This window comes from Drosophila suzukii, chromosome 3 (genome assembly GCF_043229965.1).
Source record: "Drosophila suzukii chromosome 3, CBGP_Dsuzu_IsoJpt1.0, whole genome shotgun sequence".
In the NCBI taxonomy this organism is placed as follows: domain Eukaryota; kingdom Metazoa; phylum Arthropoda; class Insecta; order Diptera; family Drosophilidae; genus Drosophila; species Drosophila suzukii.
In genome coordinates, this window is record NC_092082.1 from 21,991,595 (window position 1) to 22,007,412 (window position 15,818).

Consider the following 15,818-nt stretch of genomic DNA (forward strand, 5'->3'; position numbering starts at 1 on the left):
ACATGAAATGAACAATTCGTTTTTTGAATGTTACTATTCAAAAAATAAAATTTTTCAAAGGTTTAAAAACAGGAAGTTTTTGACATCTACTCCTATATAAGTCTTTGTAGGGTAAGGTCACGAACTGACAAATACATACTACAACCTTATGCAGATGTGAAAATTATTGTACTCTTATAATTATTCAAGAAAGGTTGAAAATTTACAATACTGGAAAGCAAATTTTACTGCACACCTAATAAAATGTCTACTTGAGTTCTGGGTTTAAATTGAACAAATTATGTTTTCAATTTCTTCTTTATAAAAATCAACAAAAAAGAATTGCTTTTTTAGCTATGGAGCTATGGGCTGTAGAAAAAGAAAAAATAACGATAACGAAATAACGATGTCTTTAGATACCGGGAAAAAATTAAATCTTCATACCCGACCAAATGTTTGTCACGATTCCCTACAAAGTACTGTTAGAAACATGATGGTGCCAATTTCAAAAGCCGCAAAAGAATAAAACACAAAGTACCAAGAATTGTTCCTTAAGATCTTATTAATACGTGCATATATTTGTCTAAACTGGTTTTCCCCAAAGTTTTAATCTTTTACTTCTGAAACCCTTATAAATTGAATACGTTTTTTTTATTTTTGCTCCACCTTTTTAGTCAAAATTATCCCACGAACAAAGTACACGAATTCTTTATTGTAAATACATTGTCGGCACGATAAGGGAAATCAACTACAATTATTTGGAAGTTTTGACGTAACGCGGTGTTCGTCACCTTACCCTACACTCCCCTATCAAAATATTAATATAACGATATTTAAAAAAAATATTTATATCGTGAAAAAGACAGACATGGGTATTTTAATTTTCTACATTTCGCAGCGTTGGCGGATGGTTACTCACCAAGTCCCCTACACATAATACTATGTTAAATAATCCAAGTCGTTAAATAAATTAACTAAAGCTGTATAAAGAAAGCCGAATATAATTTATTTGCGGGATATTCTTAAACCTTTTACATACATTCCCTTACAATTATTCATGAAACACAGAATGGGCTTTGATTGTCAGAAGGTATCGGGAAGTGGTATACATTTTATACTAGGACCGGCTTTCACATCACAATTGTTTAAGCGCTGTTAGGATAGAGCGTTTTTCTTACAGTTAAAATAAAAAATATGTCAAAGGAACTTCTTTTTTTGAATTAAATAAATTGTAAGTCTTTTTTATCTTAAAATTATTGTAAAAGTGCTATTGTATAAGTGCTTTGTACTCCACCCATGTTGGAGCGTCGAATTCGCGCTAAAAATTTAGTTACTAGTGTAAGTATATTTTCTTAAGAAGTATCAAGTAGTATATAAACATATGGGTGGATTTGAAGCTGGCCATTAGGCGGAAAATCCAAATGCAGATGCTACTTAAGTCCATAGTTCCATCAAAATGGAAATTGTCATCCTCGACGATGGTAATATTTATTTTTATACGTTAAAAGTTAAAAAATTAATATTTACATTTTTAGAAGTGAACGGCCGATCAATAGGGACCGAGTGGATTTCCAGTCAACGGACTGTAGATCCAGCAATGAACAGGAGTCCTTGGTTGGAATAGTCGCGGGGGAAACTTTAGTTTTAAAAGAAATAAAAGAAGAGCTCGTAGGACTTAGAAGAAATGCAATAGAGGAGCGACGAAAAACAAATTTTTTTTTTAATTTGATTTAGCTATTCTAATTTATTTTAAAATAAATGTTTATTTCGCTACACCTGATTTTTGCTTGACGCTCAAATATTAAATGATTCTTTATTTTTTTTTTTTAAGTATTCTATAAATTTAATATGTTTTAAGCATCAATATTATTTTGACATTGACAGCGATGGGATGTTTCGAAACAGGGAAGGTGTCTGACCCAAAAAAGGCAATTTCGAATCATTTTTCGAATCATTTTAGAATTTATGAGGAACTCCTGCATGTCAAAAGATAACTTTTCAGACAAAACAAGTGTACAAGGGAATTGGCATTATCATTACCAAGCATTAGAAAGATCAACATCCAAATTTAAAAAATATAACTTGAAATATTCGAAATCACTCTTTGCAGCATGCAGGAACCAGAAGGTGGTACAGCAAAACCTTACAGAACCAGCAAGAAAAGCAAGAGAAGATAAAAGTTTGTTACGCCACGATAAACAGCTTGAACTAAAAAAAGGTATTTCCTTCCAAAAAATATATTACCAAATCAAGTAAACCAAGAAATCTTTTTTTTAGTTACCAACATTTTAGATATAACCCCTTGAAATCTGTCGTTCGTGACGTCACACTCGCTCGCTTTTCTGCTCCGCTGAGAGTATCGCGTCACCTTCTCAGCGGCAGAGTCCGCTGCAGACGTTGCCACCCCTGGTTCAGATAATGCCACCCTGGTTTTTGTTTTGTAAAGTGAAATTGTTGCAAGTCAAACAACAATAACAAAAAGCATAAAAAACGCATTAAAATCGTCAAAAACTCTTGGCTAAACAAGTAGGTATAGTCCCAAAGTCGTCCCTGGGATGTAGATAACCCTTTTCCACTCACATTTCCGCTGGCAATCGGTAATTGGTTCTGTGTTGTCTGCTGCGAAAGTAACAACAACAAAATCAGGAGTAACGTCAAGAGCAAAAATAGTTTTTCCATTTTGAAAACGTCAAATATAGAAGTGTTTTTTTTGTACCACACACAACTTGACCAGAAATTGGACGAAATTTTGCAGTTTCCCCCAGTATCCAAAGCAGTCGAACAGTCATCGCTTTTGTGACGTGCTCACCTTGAATTCATCAGCAGGCAGCAAGATATTGACCCTGCACATAGACACACTCGCGGGCACAGAAATAGCAGCCATTCTTGAAGCCACTCACACATATTAACCCCCCACGAACACAAGCACACAAAACACTGACATGTTTCGACGATCGGAAAACTTTTTCACCAACAGAGCACGGCGACAACTGCAAGTGGGTGAACAAATGACCACCGCCGCCTCCACATCGCAGCATGCGACATCGTCCTCCACAATGATGGCGGGCTCAGGATCCCTGGCTACCGCCGGAGCCGCCCCCACGACCACGCCCAGCAGCTCGGCGGTCCGGGCCCTGGCCATGGAGTACAAGTCGTTGCAGGAGGAGCCGGTGGAGGGATTCCGCGTCAAGCTGATCAACGACGACAATCTGTTCGAATGGGAGGTGGCCATCTTTGGGCCACCGGATACCCTTTATCAGGGCGGCTACTTCAAGGCGCACATGAAGTTCCCGCACGACTACCCGTACTCACCGCCATCCATACGCTTCCTGACCAAGGTCTGGCATCCGAATGTCTACGAGAACGGGGATCTGTGCATATCCATACTGCATCCGCCGGTGGACGATCCGCAGAGCGGGGAGCTGCCCTGCGAGCGCTGGAATCCCACGCAGAACGTGCGCACCATCCTGCTGTCGGTCATCTCGCTGCTCAACGAGCCCAACACATTCTCGCCGGCCAATGTGGACGCCTCGGTCATGTACCGCCGATGGCGGGACTCACAGGTGAGACTGGCTCTTCTGGTCGAAGTAAATGCCTAGTATGCGGACTTGCAATCATGAAAGCGACTTTAAATTAAAGCAATTGATTAAACTTTGAACCCCCTTATTAAGAAACCATAGTTCAATACAATTATAATTAAAACGCCTCGCTATAAGTCCGTATACTAGGCATTTACCCCGCTTATTTGCTCTTAAATAAGGACATACTAATTTCAGGGTAAGGACAATGAGTATCCTAACATCATACGCAAACAGGCCTTGGCGGCCAATGCCGAGGCCAAGCGTGAGGGCATTGTGGTGCCGATGACACTGGAGGACTATTGCCTGAAGCCCACGCGCAAGCCCACAACGGAATCTGGCCTGGATGCCAATTTCTACGATGATGACTTCGATCTGGAGACGGAGGACGATCTGCCCTCTGATGATGACTTCGATGAGGACGACGACGATGAGGATGAGGACGAGGATGAGGACAGTGCCACGGCGTCGATTAGCAAAAATAATGGCGGCAGCAGCAAGTGCAAGAACAACGGGCTGGGCAGAGAGGCGGCCGCTGCCGGAGCGGACGATGCCGAGTCCGCCGACGACAGCGGCAAGGGCGAGACCACATAATGCAGCCAGGCCGGGGTCGCGTCATCTCTTCCTCCCACTCCTGCCCTAGGCGGCGAGCCACCGCCTTTTCATTTCTCCAACATTATTACTATGATTAATGCTAATTATAAACGTTTCAAAACTAAACCGAACAACTGAGAACACAATTATTTACCTAGTTTATACGAGGGTAGTTGAAACCATGGTCCTATGCTGATTTTACCTACTCGATTTTACTTTGATAACTAAGATGATTCGTATAAGCTATTGGTATAGAAGGGCTAACTCAATTTCCAGCCTGTGGAATGCAATTAATATAGTTCAGGGACTTCTCCAAATCCTTTTATGCAGCTAATAACACAGAAACAACATGATTCAAACCGAACACACATGAAACTCAACCAGAAACTGATTATCAATATACACGATATATACAGCATATGTACTAGGAATAAATTAATGATTAAAAATATACATACACACATTTTTATGAACGAAAACGAACAACAAATGTCCCAACTCGAGACACGACATCCTATCGTACACACTGACACAGAGCATCAGGCGAACAACCGCATAACATACACATAGTGAACAATCAATGGATTTCAAGAGTAAAAGCAAATACGGAACCTAGCGATTAAGCCATTTTTAAGTGCAAAATTGACAGAGTAAGTTATAAACCAACAATTGCAATATAGAAACGAAGAACCGCATTGTATAAACAGTAACATAATTGCAACAAAGATAAATAAGCCAAATAAAATTACCGAAAAAAGCAATTGTATTTAAAAATGCTGGGATTGTGAAAAATGAGCTGGTGGATGGAAAATAGATCGATTAAATATAAAACCTCCAATCGATTAGATTTATTTGTATAATTTATTTGTTCGCCTTTGTCGTTTAAGGTTTTTAAATTTGAGCCACGAGCTTCGCCCGTTTTCGCCATGCCAGGAGCGCTGGCGTCAGGTCCTTATCGGTTACTCCGGTCAATCGTATCAGTGAGCTGTAGACACCGATATCGGCCACCGACATCTGGGAGCCGCCGAAATACTGCTGCTGCTGCAGTCGCTTGTCCAGCAGGCGCACCATGGCCACCTGCGTTTTGTGAGTGTTGCAGCGCAGCAGTTGGTAGCAAATGTCCAGGACGAGGTCGATCTCATTGCACAGGGGAGAGCCCTCGTAACGATATTCGGCGGGACCCACTCGACCCAGGTACCTGATGATGTTCACCTCTCCGTAGATGGGCACGTACATCGTGGGCGAGCTGATCATTTCGGTGTGTTCGCCTGTGGAGTGTTGCATAATCGTTATTATTTTGATGCAAAGAGGCTAAGAAGATGTTTAATTATTATTATTATTATTAATAATGCATTTAAAAATAGTTTGATTTTGTTAGAAACCATTATAAAAAACGTTGAAATGAAATTAACTGTGTTAAATACTTACAGTTCTTCCAAATGAGCGTCACATTGATCTTCGGCAGAGCCGGGTTAACTGGAACTTTAGCCAAGTTAGCTTCGAATTCCCGAGCGGCTGGTCCAATATCGGCCATAGTGGAGTGCGTGAAGGTCTTGACATCAATCGTGTACAGATCCCTCCAAGCGTTTTTCAAGGCCAACAAGGCATAGGGGATGAAGTTGGGATGTCCATTGATAACAACATCTTGCAGGGGAACCTAAGTGGATAAACATTTTAGATGATACAATTTATATTTGATCTGTGCAATTTTTAAAGGAGGTGCTCAACCAATTTTTGGAAATACTAAATACATTTTTAGGAAGTATAATTTTTCATTTGCTTAATTTTTAAACGTTAAGACTCTGCTTTTAAGGTTTTGGGATTTCGCAATCGTTATTCTCGAACTACGATATGAGATAGGATACATCTTCTTGATGTTAAATTAAGTTAAGTTTATATACTTTTTTTAAGTGCAGGTCGTACCTCCTTTAAGCCTCCATTCTGGAAGGCAGTCGTGTGCTGGAAGGTCTTGCCACAGACTCCGAGTCCGGCCCGAATCTGTCCCAGTTGCGCCTTGAGGTCCTCCAGCTGCTTGAGAACCTTCTCTTGGCGGGCAGCCACCGAAGCCGTGTCGTCCTACAAGATAAGATGATAAAAAAGGATATGTTTAGAGGACACACCACCACAATCCATTGGCCAAGGCCACAAGAACAGAGCAAGCAACGGAAAACGGAGCGTGGATGCATTATACATATTTCTGTTTTTTTGTTTCTTTGGTTAGTCGGTGGTTTATAAATAGAATTTCGTATTTTAGTTTGGTGGTCTTAACCTTTAGCAGTTGCTGTATTTGTCGGCCTAAAGAGTCCAAATCAAGTGCACATGTGGCTGCGTTTCGGCTTGTTTTGCTGATCCCGCTGGCCTCCGATTTCTGGCAGGGATCACACATGCGGGAATGGAATGGATGTGGCGTTGTTGACATTTGTTTTTCTTTAACTGTCCTTGCGATCCCGACCAACTTCTGACTGGCCTGGCAATCAACTTACGCATGATGATGTGGACGCGGGTGTGGATGTGGAGGAGCCACTGGCCAAGGAATCCGCCGCCAGGCTCACATTCTTCAGGGGATACATGCAGGTGGGCAGCTTGATGTCGAATTGCGGCAGCAGGGTCTTTAGTTCGTACATTTCCCCGGCGAAAACGTTGGAAAATCACAATAATTTAATGGAAAACTAATAAATTGCAAAATGTGCTTGCTAGAGATGGCCGTTTTTGTAGCTAGATATGCAACTACGGAAGACAAGATCCAGCTGTTCTCGTTATAAATATATCGGTTGTCTCATCTCTAGGGCTCAGTCGAAACCGAACTGTTCCCACATTCAAAAATGTAACGTATTCTTTTATGATGCCTTTGATTAAAAGAAAAACAATTTAAAATATATAATCTAATTAATAATCTCTAAATATGGGCCTATACAGTTTACAACTTTAAATTAAAATTTTCAGAACAAGTTCAGCGATTCCAAATTAGCATACAAAATTAGTTTCAACGTTTCTTTTAACAAGCAGCTAACATTTAGAAGCTATAGTAAAAGTAAATAGTTTATGAGTTTACAAAAATTGAAGCCCAAGACAGCGTCGGTTTTCCAAGAAAATTATTTGATATCAGTTCTCTAAAATCCTCAATTTAAACCTTTTCAAAAACGAAAACCATTAATTAAAATTTGAAATAGTATTTTTAAAGTAAAAACCACAAATAGCTATAAGTTACGGTCACGGTCTCACAAAACCCCTTTCCCCCCAAATATCATCTACTAGTAGCAGCCCATTCAAAGAGCCACCAGATAGACGAGCTAAAATGGCAATAAATGAGAAAGGAAACCTGTAACCTACAACTTTAAAAGCCAACTTAAGCATTCCCACCCAAACAACTCGCTGCATCTCCCCCTATCTTTTTGCGGATTCCGATGCCGCAATTGTATTGATTATAGACCGAAAAGTTCTGAAACCCAGTATTTTCGGTCTTGAAAATTCGTGCTTAAAAACTCTATTTTGTTCTCGGGTTATGTATTTTGCATGCTTGGCGAAGTTTTGACACCGAAAATACTTGATTCAAGCACGAAATACTTTATTTTTTTCTGAGTGTAGTATAGACTTAAATTCATCTACCGTCGCTTGGTCCTCGAAGGATCTGAGATTAACTTTTAGCTCAGAGCTGCTGAAGGAACGAACTGATTATTGTATAATTCGTCAGTAGACCGTCTTTATCATTAGGTTTCTTCGTGCTCACTTGTTTAGCCAGCAGTGCTGAAACTTTCTCCTCCTAGACTAGGGCCCTAACTTATTGACCCATTTGCCACATCTGGCACCTTTTCCTGCCACCACAATTTTAGTATACATTTTTGGAAATAATGCGTCAAATGACTTGAGGGTTTTTGCAAAAATCTCTTTTGGAAATAAAGCGTTATCGGATTGCATAAAAATTCTCCTGGGCTTAGATTTTTAAATGCCTCAAACATATGGTCCCCATGGGTAATACAAATACAAGTTCCGCAGTGGCGGATTCAGAATGTTTTTGGGGGGGTACAAATAAAATTTATTGAGTAGACATCAAAAAATTGGAAGAAAATACAAATTACATATACATTATAAGCCAAGTGGGAGGGGATCTATCCCCTATATCCCCCCGTGGATTCGTTATGTTTTGAACCACTCTCTTCTCTTAGAAAATCTTCCTTGCCGGTTTTATAAATTCGATATTAATTCCACTGGTAGGTCAGTGCTTTTCGGACCGCCGACAACGTCGCTTGTGAATTTTTTCGCGGTTCAATTGTTTGTACTAAACATTCATAAATTAAATTGATTATAATAAATGTTTTATGAGAAGTTTTTTGTACTGAAACATTAGTGAGTTTCATTTTAAATTAAACTTATATCTTGTGAAAATGGGAAAAGTTAACAGTGAGTTAATTTACACTTTGAGTGTCGGAACGTATACTTAAATGTTATATCCATCCCAGAATACAAGGCAATGGAGGAAAAAGCTGCGGAATCCATGCCCTTACCAGGAAAGTGAAAGTGATCTATAAGTGCACAATGACATTCAACCAATTATTTTGTGACTAAGTTTTGGAGCTCAGCTCAGGGACAAATGAAAAAAAATATATTCTCTTTTTATTGCCAACATAATTTTAATGAGACATGCACCCAGTTCTTATCAGTTAATTTTGGTTCTCTCTGGCGGTAAGAGCACAAAATCTTAACCTTTTTTCGATAGCCAATCTCTTCTGGTAATTGTCGAAACTTCAACAAAAATATAAACCAATTATTTATTTTGAATCTTTATCTGGGGATATATGGTTAGTTGGTATGGTGTCTGTATGTAAAAGACATTTAGTATATTGTATAATTTTACTTATCAATGGAGTACCAATTTTAGAATATATTTAAGAATATTTCTCAAGGTTCGTAACCATTAAGATCAGATAATTACACGACCACTAACAAGTTCAATAATATAAATGTAGTAAAAAGATTTGTTAAACATAACTTGAAAATCGTAATGGTACTAGAGGTGAAGACAAACTAGAACCTTCTGAGTTGAAATTCCCTATTGGTGTGAAATAAATCAGCAGCCTGCAGCGACATATACATATATATTCTTGTTTGTTTAACGTTTGGTTTAATTACAGGTGGTCCATTGACCACCTTTACTTCTTCTGGAGGGTGTTATAGTGGGCATGGAATCTGTACCAAGCGAGGAACCATTGGTGAAAGGGGCCAAGTAGCCGTTAACTATCTAAAAGTCGACATGACGAAAATGCCGAAGAAAGCTTACCACTATGACGTGAAGATCCTGCCTGAGCGCCCAAAGAAGTTCTACAGACATGCATTTGAGCAGTTCCGTGTGGATCAACTGGGAGGTGCCATTGCCGCCTTTGATGGCAGAGCATCCTGCTATTCGGTGGACAAGCTGAAAACGGACTCCAAAAATTCGGAAGTATCTGTAAGTAAGGAGTGGTAAAGAAATTATGAGCACCAGTTTTGGATATCTAATGGGTTTGGTATAACTGATAGAACTCAAAAATGTTTCCGAGATCTTTGTTAAAAATCAGTTCGTTTTTATTCGATTCTACATTTTTGTCAATGGGGTCTAAATGACCCACTTTAATGAAGGGAAGGGTGGGGCGAAATTTCAGATGGGTCGATTACGGAGTACACAGAATCCATTTAAATACATAAAGTTATGATTTTTTAGAACATATATTATATTTTTACATAATTGAATTTAAAATTAAGTTGTTCTGATCTCAAGAATAAAAAAAAGGTTACAAAACGTATAAGAAATTGAAACTATATAAAGACTACGATTGTTCCAGGTGAAAGATGGTCAAGGTCGTGTCTTGACCTATACGGTGGAAATCAAGGAAACTGGGGACTTGGAAGTGGATCTTAACTCGCTGCATAAGTAAGATTTGTTTTGAAATCACAACCTGTGTAATTTGGACACAAATCTTTGCAGCTATATAACGACAAGGATCTTCGATAAGCCCATGAGGGCGATGCAATGTTTGGAGGTTGTGATGGCGGCTCCTTGCCACAACAAGGCAGTTCGGTCCGGTCGGTCCTTCTTCAAGACCTCCGAGCCCGGTGAGCGCCAGGAACTGGAAGGTGGCTACGAGGCCCTGGTCGGTCTATATCAGGCCGTGGTACTAGGTGATCATCCCTTTTTGAATGCAGATATATCGCACAAGTCATTTCCAATTGCCATGCCGATGATCGAATATGTGGAGCGATTCGTCCTAAAGTCGAAAGTCAACACTACAACTAGCCTCGAAAACTCCAGGCGATTGATTGAGTCGTTCCTAAAGGGTCTCGATGTGATTTACACACCACCCAAATCCTTTGCTGCCGACTCGAGGGTGTACAAAGTGAATGGACTTTCTCGAAGTCCGGCCACCAGCCAGACATTCAAGCACGAAAGCACAACCACCACGGTGGCGGATTATTTCGGGAGTCGCAACTTCAAGTTACAGTATCCCCAACTCCACTGCCTGCACGTTGGATCCCTGACCAGGCAAATATACGTGCCCATCGAGCTTTGCCAAATCGACGGAGGTCAGGCACTAAATGTAAGTTTGATTCTAAAATGTTCCATTTTTAAGTCCTAAAAAATACAAATAATTTCTTTAACTAAAAAAAATGAAAAGAAATTAACACTTGTACTAATTAAATATTTACACTGATCAACAAAATTGAATATTTAACAACAAATATCGGCATATTCTAATAAATTCAAATGCTCTGAATAAGAACATATAAATTGCGAGATAGAAAATATAAGTTCCGATACTGGAAATATTTGTTTTGGGCACTTTATAAAATTACTCGGGATGACACAGAAATGTATGCGGACCAAATTCATTGGGAATTTATATTGATACATACGTAAGATCTGGCACCTAATTTCTATCAAAATGACGTCTGTCTCACCGCTGAGAGTAAAAAGAATTGAATGAATTCTTATATTTAAAAGTCATCAACGTTATCATCATCATCTTATGTTATACAGCCTTAAAGTATCATATTTGGAGTTAGCCGTTCTAAAAAAGATTCGTTTTGTTTTTTTACATTTTTGAAATCTTAATTATTCATAATCATACTATTTTATGCAGCGCAAGGATGGAGCCACTCAGGTGGCCAACATGATCAAGTTTGCAGCCACATCGACGAACGTCCGAAGGGCCAAGATCATGACCCTGCTTAAGTTCTTCCAGCACAATAACGATCCGACCATCAGCAGGTTTGGCATCAAGATAGCTTCCGATTTCATGATGGTGGACACGAGGACCCTCCGCGCACCAGAGGTGGAGTACCAGGGCAAACGGATGTGTAAGCCGAGGAACGGATCGTGGCGCATGGACACCATGAAGTTCCTGAAGGCCGAGCCCAAGGCCCACAAGTGGGCGATCGTGTACCATGATACGCCACAAGGTCGCAAGATATCCTATAGCCAGGTGAGCGACTTCGAACGTCAGATGTTTACCCATAGCAAGTCGGTGAGCATAAACTTGGAAGCCAAGGCGGAGATAAGGACCTTCAAGGACGACCGCTCCCTGGACGAATGCTTCGGGGATCTGAAGCGTAAGCAATGCGATCTGGCATTTGTGATCATCCCCACCTTCGGAGCTTCCTACGACGTCATCAAGCAGAAGGCCGAGCTGCAGCACGGCATCTTGACGCAGTGCATCAAGCAGTTTACCGTCGAGCGAAAGCTCAATCCCCAGACCATTGCCAATGTCCTACTCAAGGTGAACTCGAAGTTAAATGGCATTAATCACAAACTCAAGGACGAACCACGCATAAAAAACGCGATGTTCTTGGGAGCCGATGTGACCCACCCATCTCCCGATCAGCGCGAGATTCCCAGTGTGGTGGGCGTGGCAGCCTCACACGATCCTTACGGAGCCGCTTACAACATGCAATATCGGCTTCAACGTTCAGCTCTAGAGGAGATCGAGGATATGGAGTCGATAACGATGGAGCACCTGCGTGTATATCGGCAGTATAGGAAGACCTATCCGGATCACATTCTCTATTACCGCGACGGTGTGAGCGACGGCCAGTTTCCAAAGATTAAGAACGAAGAGCTGAAGGGCATTTATGCAGCCTGTTCCAGGGTGAGTTTTGATTTACCAAAAGGGTCATTATTCGAATTCTAATTTCCAGGTCGGCATCAAGCCCAAGGTTTGCTGTGTGATCGTGGTAAAGCGTCACCACACTCGCTTTTTCCCCAACGGGGAGCCATCGCAGTACAACAAGTTCAACAACGTGGACCCCGGAACCGTGGTCGATCGCACCATCGTGCATCCCAACGAGATGCAGTTCTTCATGGTCAGCCACCAGTCCATCCAGGGCACGGCCAAGCCGACTCGCTACAATGTGATTGAGAACACGGGAAATTTGGACATCGACCTGTTGCAGCAGTTGACCTACAATCTGTGCCACATGTTCCCCCGTTGCAATCGCTCGGTTTCGTATCCGGCTCCGGCCTATTTGGCCCACTTGGTGGCAGCACGCGGTCGCGTTTACCTCACTGGGTAAGTCAATGTTTGTTCCTCTTACAGTTCTCGGTCTTGATCGATTTTTATGGACAGATCCACTAGGTTCCTGGATCTAAAGGCGGAGTACGAAAAGCGCAAGATAGTTCCTGAATTTATGAAGACAAACCCCATGTACTTTGTCTAAACTCTGAATCGAAATCATAAAACGAAGTCTAGATAATATCGTTTTTAAACTTATATATATATAATCTTTTAACACCTCAATGATAACGCGTTTCCAAATACACTCATTTCTAAATTTGTAAGACATGGCACTCACCAAAAAAAATCCTATGATATTGCTCTTCATTTGTATTAATTTGTATCCAATTTATTTGTAAATCTAGTCCTAACATTAAGCTATCTTCGCCTTGGGGGGAACCTTCGGTATGCGTTTTATTCTCCTGTCCACAATGTGACGCAGACGTCTGTCTGGCTTGACCAGCTCGCTCTCCGTCATCGGCTCGATGACCTGGCCCTTGCGCGTGATGACCGAAGGGCGGGTCAGCATCCGGAAGGCCGTCTCCGGCACAAAGTTGCGCCCAATTGGGGCCCGGATGCTGGCCTCGTAGTCTGCAAGGGATCGAAAGGGGAAAGGGAGGCTGGAGACCATGTGCTCGCGCGCTGCTTTGCTGGCCGACTCGTTAAGGTAGAGGTTATCCTTGTTCTCGTCCCGTCGCTTTTCCGGAGCAGCTAGCTTGAGAAGGAGTCGCTTGTTACGGCGCTCCATCACCGCCTGGGAAATGCCGGCACCGGCCCAGGAACCCCATCCAGGCAGGGCCAGCTGAAGCTCCGTGTTCTTCAGCTCAGAGTCCTTGGTCTTGTCCCGGTTGAAATCAGCAATTATGTCGTCGTCCTCGAAGGCCTGACTAATGGTCAACTGGCGTTCGGTTGCCGCGTCTTCTTCATCGTATTCTGCCTCCTCATCGTCTATCAGAGCATCATTGATGCCACCCGAGATGGTCTTCTTTTGGGTAACCACTAGAGTTGTCACCTTGTTTGGGTCTATAGTATCCACAGCAGGCGTCACCTTGGTTTCTGGATTATCCTCCGATTGGTCTGGGATTTTCTTCTGCAGATCCACATTCTCCTCATAATTTAGGGGCTCGTCAATCTCCACCTGCTGATTTGCTTTTTTTAGGGCCAGACTTTTGAGGTTCTGCAGAGCGTCCTTCTTTTTCGCCTTCTTTTCTTTGACGGGGGCTGCCTTAAGTTTATTTACGCGTTCCTTCAAAGTTTCCATCTTCTCACTAAGCTTGGCTCTCACTTGATCTTCGTGCTCCTCAAAAATATCATCAATGGACTTAGTGTTCGATTTTCCTTTGAGCTTTTCAGGTTCAGTTCGCTCAATTTCTTCTACTTGCCAACCATTCTCAATTTTAACTTTGGATTTTTTAACGCTTTTCTTGGCAGGTTTTGCTTTGCTTGATGGCTCCGGAGTTTCTTCCTCCCCCACCGCCTGATCTTCATCATGCTGCAGTTCCTCTTCCATTTCCTTGCGATGCTCCTCTAAAAGCTTTTCGTTTCGGTTCCGCTTCGTCCAATATTGTCGCCAATTGGAATCCTCATTTTCGCCTTTGCCTTTTTCAGCTTCCTCCGCTGTTTTTCGTTTTGTCCAAGGATTGAAAGGATCGTAGTCATTCTCTTCCTCCTCAGGAGCCGGTCTCTTTCTGCTTGTTTCCTCCTCGCTGTCGGACTCCTGCTTTTTCTGGGTCAGCTCCCTGCTAACAGCCAACTGCTCGGCCAGGTCCTTACGCACATCCTTGTCGTATTTGGCACGAACTTGCAGATTCTTAGCCCATGTGCCTGTGTTCTTGTGTCGGAGGCTGGCGCGCTCTTGCACTCGACTTTTCTCCAAAGCGTTGAGCTTCTCCAGCGCCGCCTCTGGATTGGTTTTCTGCAGCAGCTCAAACTCCTTCATCTGCTCCAACATCTTTTGGCGCTTCTGCAGCTTGTGGAACTTTTTGGACTTGATTTTGTTTTGCATGCGCGCTTTAGCTGATTTCTGGGACTCGCGCATCTTCAAGTAGGCCAACTCCTTACGATGGGCGAAGAGCTCATCCCGGGTGAGCTTCTTTTGGTGCAGAATGCGCTCCTGTTTGGCCACCTCCTTCTCATCCGTGGTGTCGCCAATTTGCGCCTTGCGCAGCTCACGTAGCTTACGGTTGCTGGCCTCGAGTTCCCTGGCAAGATTGGATTTAATCCGTGTGTTTAGGGGACGGGCACTCGCCGAGGTGTTCACGTAAATCGTCTCAGAGGGCAAGGGAAAGATCTGAAGGGAGATTTTTTGGTAAGAAATACTAAATATATATGGCATGAACTCACCTGCGTCTCTGCCGACCGCTGTTGGGCTACCACTGCGTCCCAACGACCCAGTTTCTTGGTCACTCCCTCGTAGCCAATGGTCCTCTTGATGCGATCCGCTGCCGGTTTCTCCAGAGGCTTCTTCAACACCTTCTTGCTGCCCTGGACATTCTTGAGCTTTTTTCCGGCCTGGCTGTGCTTGGAGGTGCGCAGGATATCCACCAGGTCATTCAGACCCACCGCCCTGGGTGCCCGCTCCGATTCCGCCGACGACACGCTTTTGACCAGCTGGAACTCATCCTGACGCGACTGGCGCTCGTCGCGGGTGGACTTCTGGATGTGCTGCACCTTGCCCAGACTGCCAATGGCCTGCAGCAGCTTCTTGTGTGCCCTCGGTTCGTAGTGCTCCTCGTCGTCACTCATTTTTGGTCGGAAAATAGGCAAAAATCAAATAGCAATAGAGAATACTTCTCAGCGCACGTGTGCAGAGCAACAGCTGAACAGTTATCGATAACAAGGGAGGTCCATCTCTATTTGAACCATGAGGTCATAGAAGTAGAAAAGGGGGTTGTACTGCAAAGTTAATTATTTATCCAACGGTAACTTTTTCTTTTGTTACATTAAATGTTTTAACTTAAAACGTGTTATTTTGGATATTTTTAAAGTAAAATTTTTTTTAAATAATTTTTTGTTTGGAGAGATAATATGTATTTCACTAGCAATTCATATGCATATCTGGGAATTATTACTAAAAAAATGTAAAGAAATATTATCTTTCCGTTCGAGAAAATTATATAAAATATTCGGTGTCCGTACTGAATAT

General features: G+C 42.1%; 4 protein-coding genes across 7 annotated transcripts; 2 read left to right on the plus strand and 2 right to left on the minus strand.

Moving 5' to 3' along the window:
- Nucleotides 1-2,345: 2,345 nt before the first annotated feature.
- Nucleotides 2,346-4,277, plus strand: LOC108005673 (ubiquitin-conjugating enzyme E2 R2). 3 transcript variants are annotated; one of them, XM_017068995.4, is made up of 3 exons: nt 2,346-2,505; nt 2,957-3,542; nt 3,756-4,277. In XM_017068995.4, the coding sequence occupies exons 2-3, from the start codon at nt 2,988-2,990 to the stop codon at nt 4,149-4,151; spliced, it is 951 nt and encodes a 316-aa protein (XP_016924484.4). In that variant the 5' UTR covers nt 2,346-2,505; nt 2,957-2,987; the 3' UTR covers nt 4,152-4,277. The 3 variants fall into 3 exon arrangements, with proteins under 3 accessions (XP_016924484.4, XP_016924483.4, XP_016924485.4); XM_017068994.4 differs by having other exon boundaries at nt 2,348-2,505; nt 3,762-4,277; XM_017068996.4 differs by having other exon boundaries at nt 2,382-2,509.
- Nucleotides 4,278-4,993: 716 nt separating this feature from the next.
- On the minus strand, nt 4,994-6,874 carry AIMP2 (aaRS-interacting multifunctional protein 2). 2 transcript variants are annotated; one of them, XM_017068998.4, is made up of 5 exons: nt 6,635-6,874; nt 6,421-6,519; nt 6,075-6,227; nt 5,580-5,808; nt 4,994-5,419 (listed from the first exon to the last, which is right to left on the minus strand). In XM_017068998.4, exons 1-5 carry the CDS (start codon nt 6,773-6,775, stop codon nt 5,043-5,045), a joined length of 999 nt encoding a protein of 332 aa, XP_016924487.2. In that variant the 5' UTR covers nt 6,776-6,874; the 3' UTR covers nt 4,994-5,042. The 2 variants fall into 2 exon arrangements, with proteins under 2 accessions (XP_016924487.2, XP_016924488.2); XM_017068999.4 differs by lacking the exon at nt 6,421-6,519 and having other exon boundaries at nt 6,635-6,872.
- Nucleotides 6,875-9,301: 2,427 nt separating this feature from the next.
- On the plus strand, nt 9,302-13,420 carry LOC108005670 (protein argonaute-2-like). The gene is made up of 6 exons (XM_017068991.4): nt 9,302-9,594; nt 9,968-10,056; nt 10,111-10,720; nt 11,264-12,268; nt 12,318-12,688; nt 12,746-13,420. Exons 1-6 carry the CDS (start codon nt 9,400-9,402, stop codon nt 12,834-12,836), a joined length of 2,361 nt encoding a protein of 786 aa, XP_016924480.4. The 5' UTR covers nt 9,302-9,399; the 3' UTR covers nt 12,837-13,420.
- On the minus strand, nt 12,991-15,492 carry LOC108005669 (U3 small nucleolar RNA-associated protein 14 homolog A). The gene is made up of 2 exons (XM_017068990.4): nt 15,017-15,492; nt 12,991-14,963 (listed from the first exon to the last, which is right to left on the minus strand). The coding sequence occupies exons 1-2, from the start codon at nt 15,416-15,418 to the stop codon at nt 13,047-13,049; spliced, it is 2,319 nt and encodes a 772-aa protein (XP_016924479.4). The 5' UTR covers nt 15,419-15,492; the 3' UTR covers nt 12,991-13,046.
- Nucleotides 15,493-15,818: the final 326 nt, after the last annotated feature.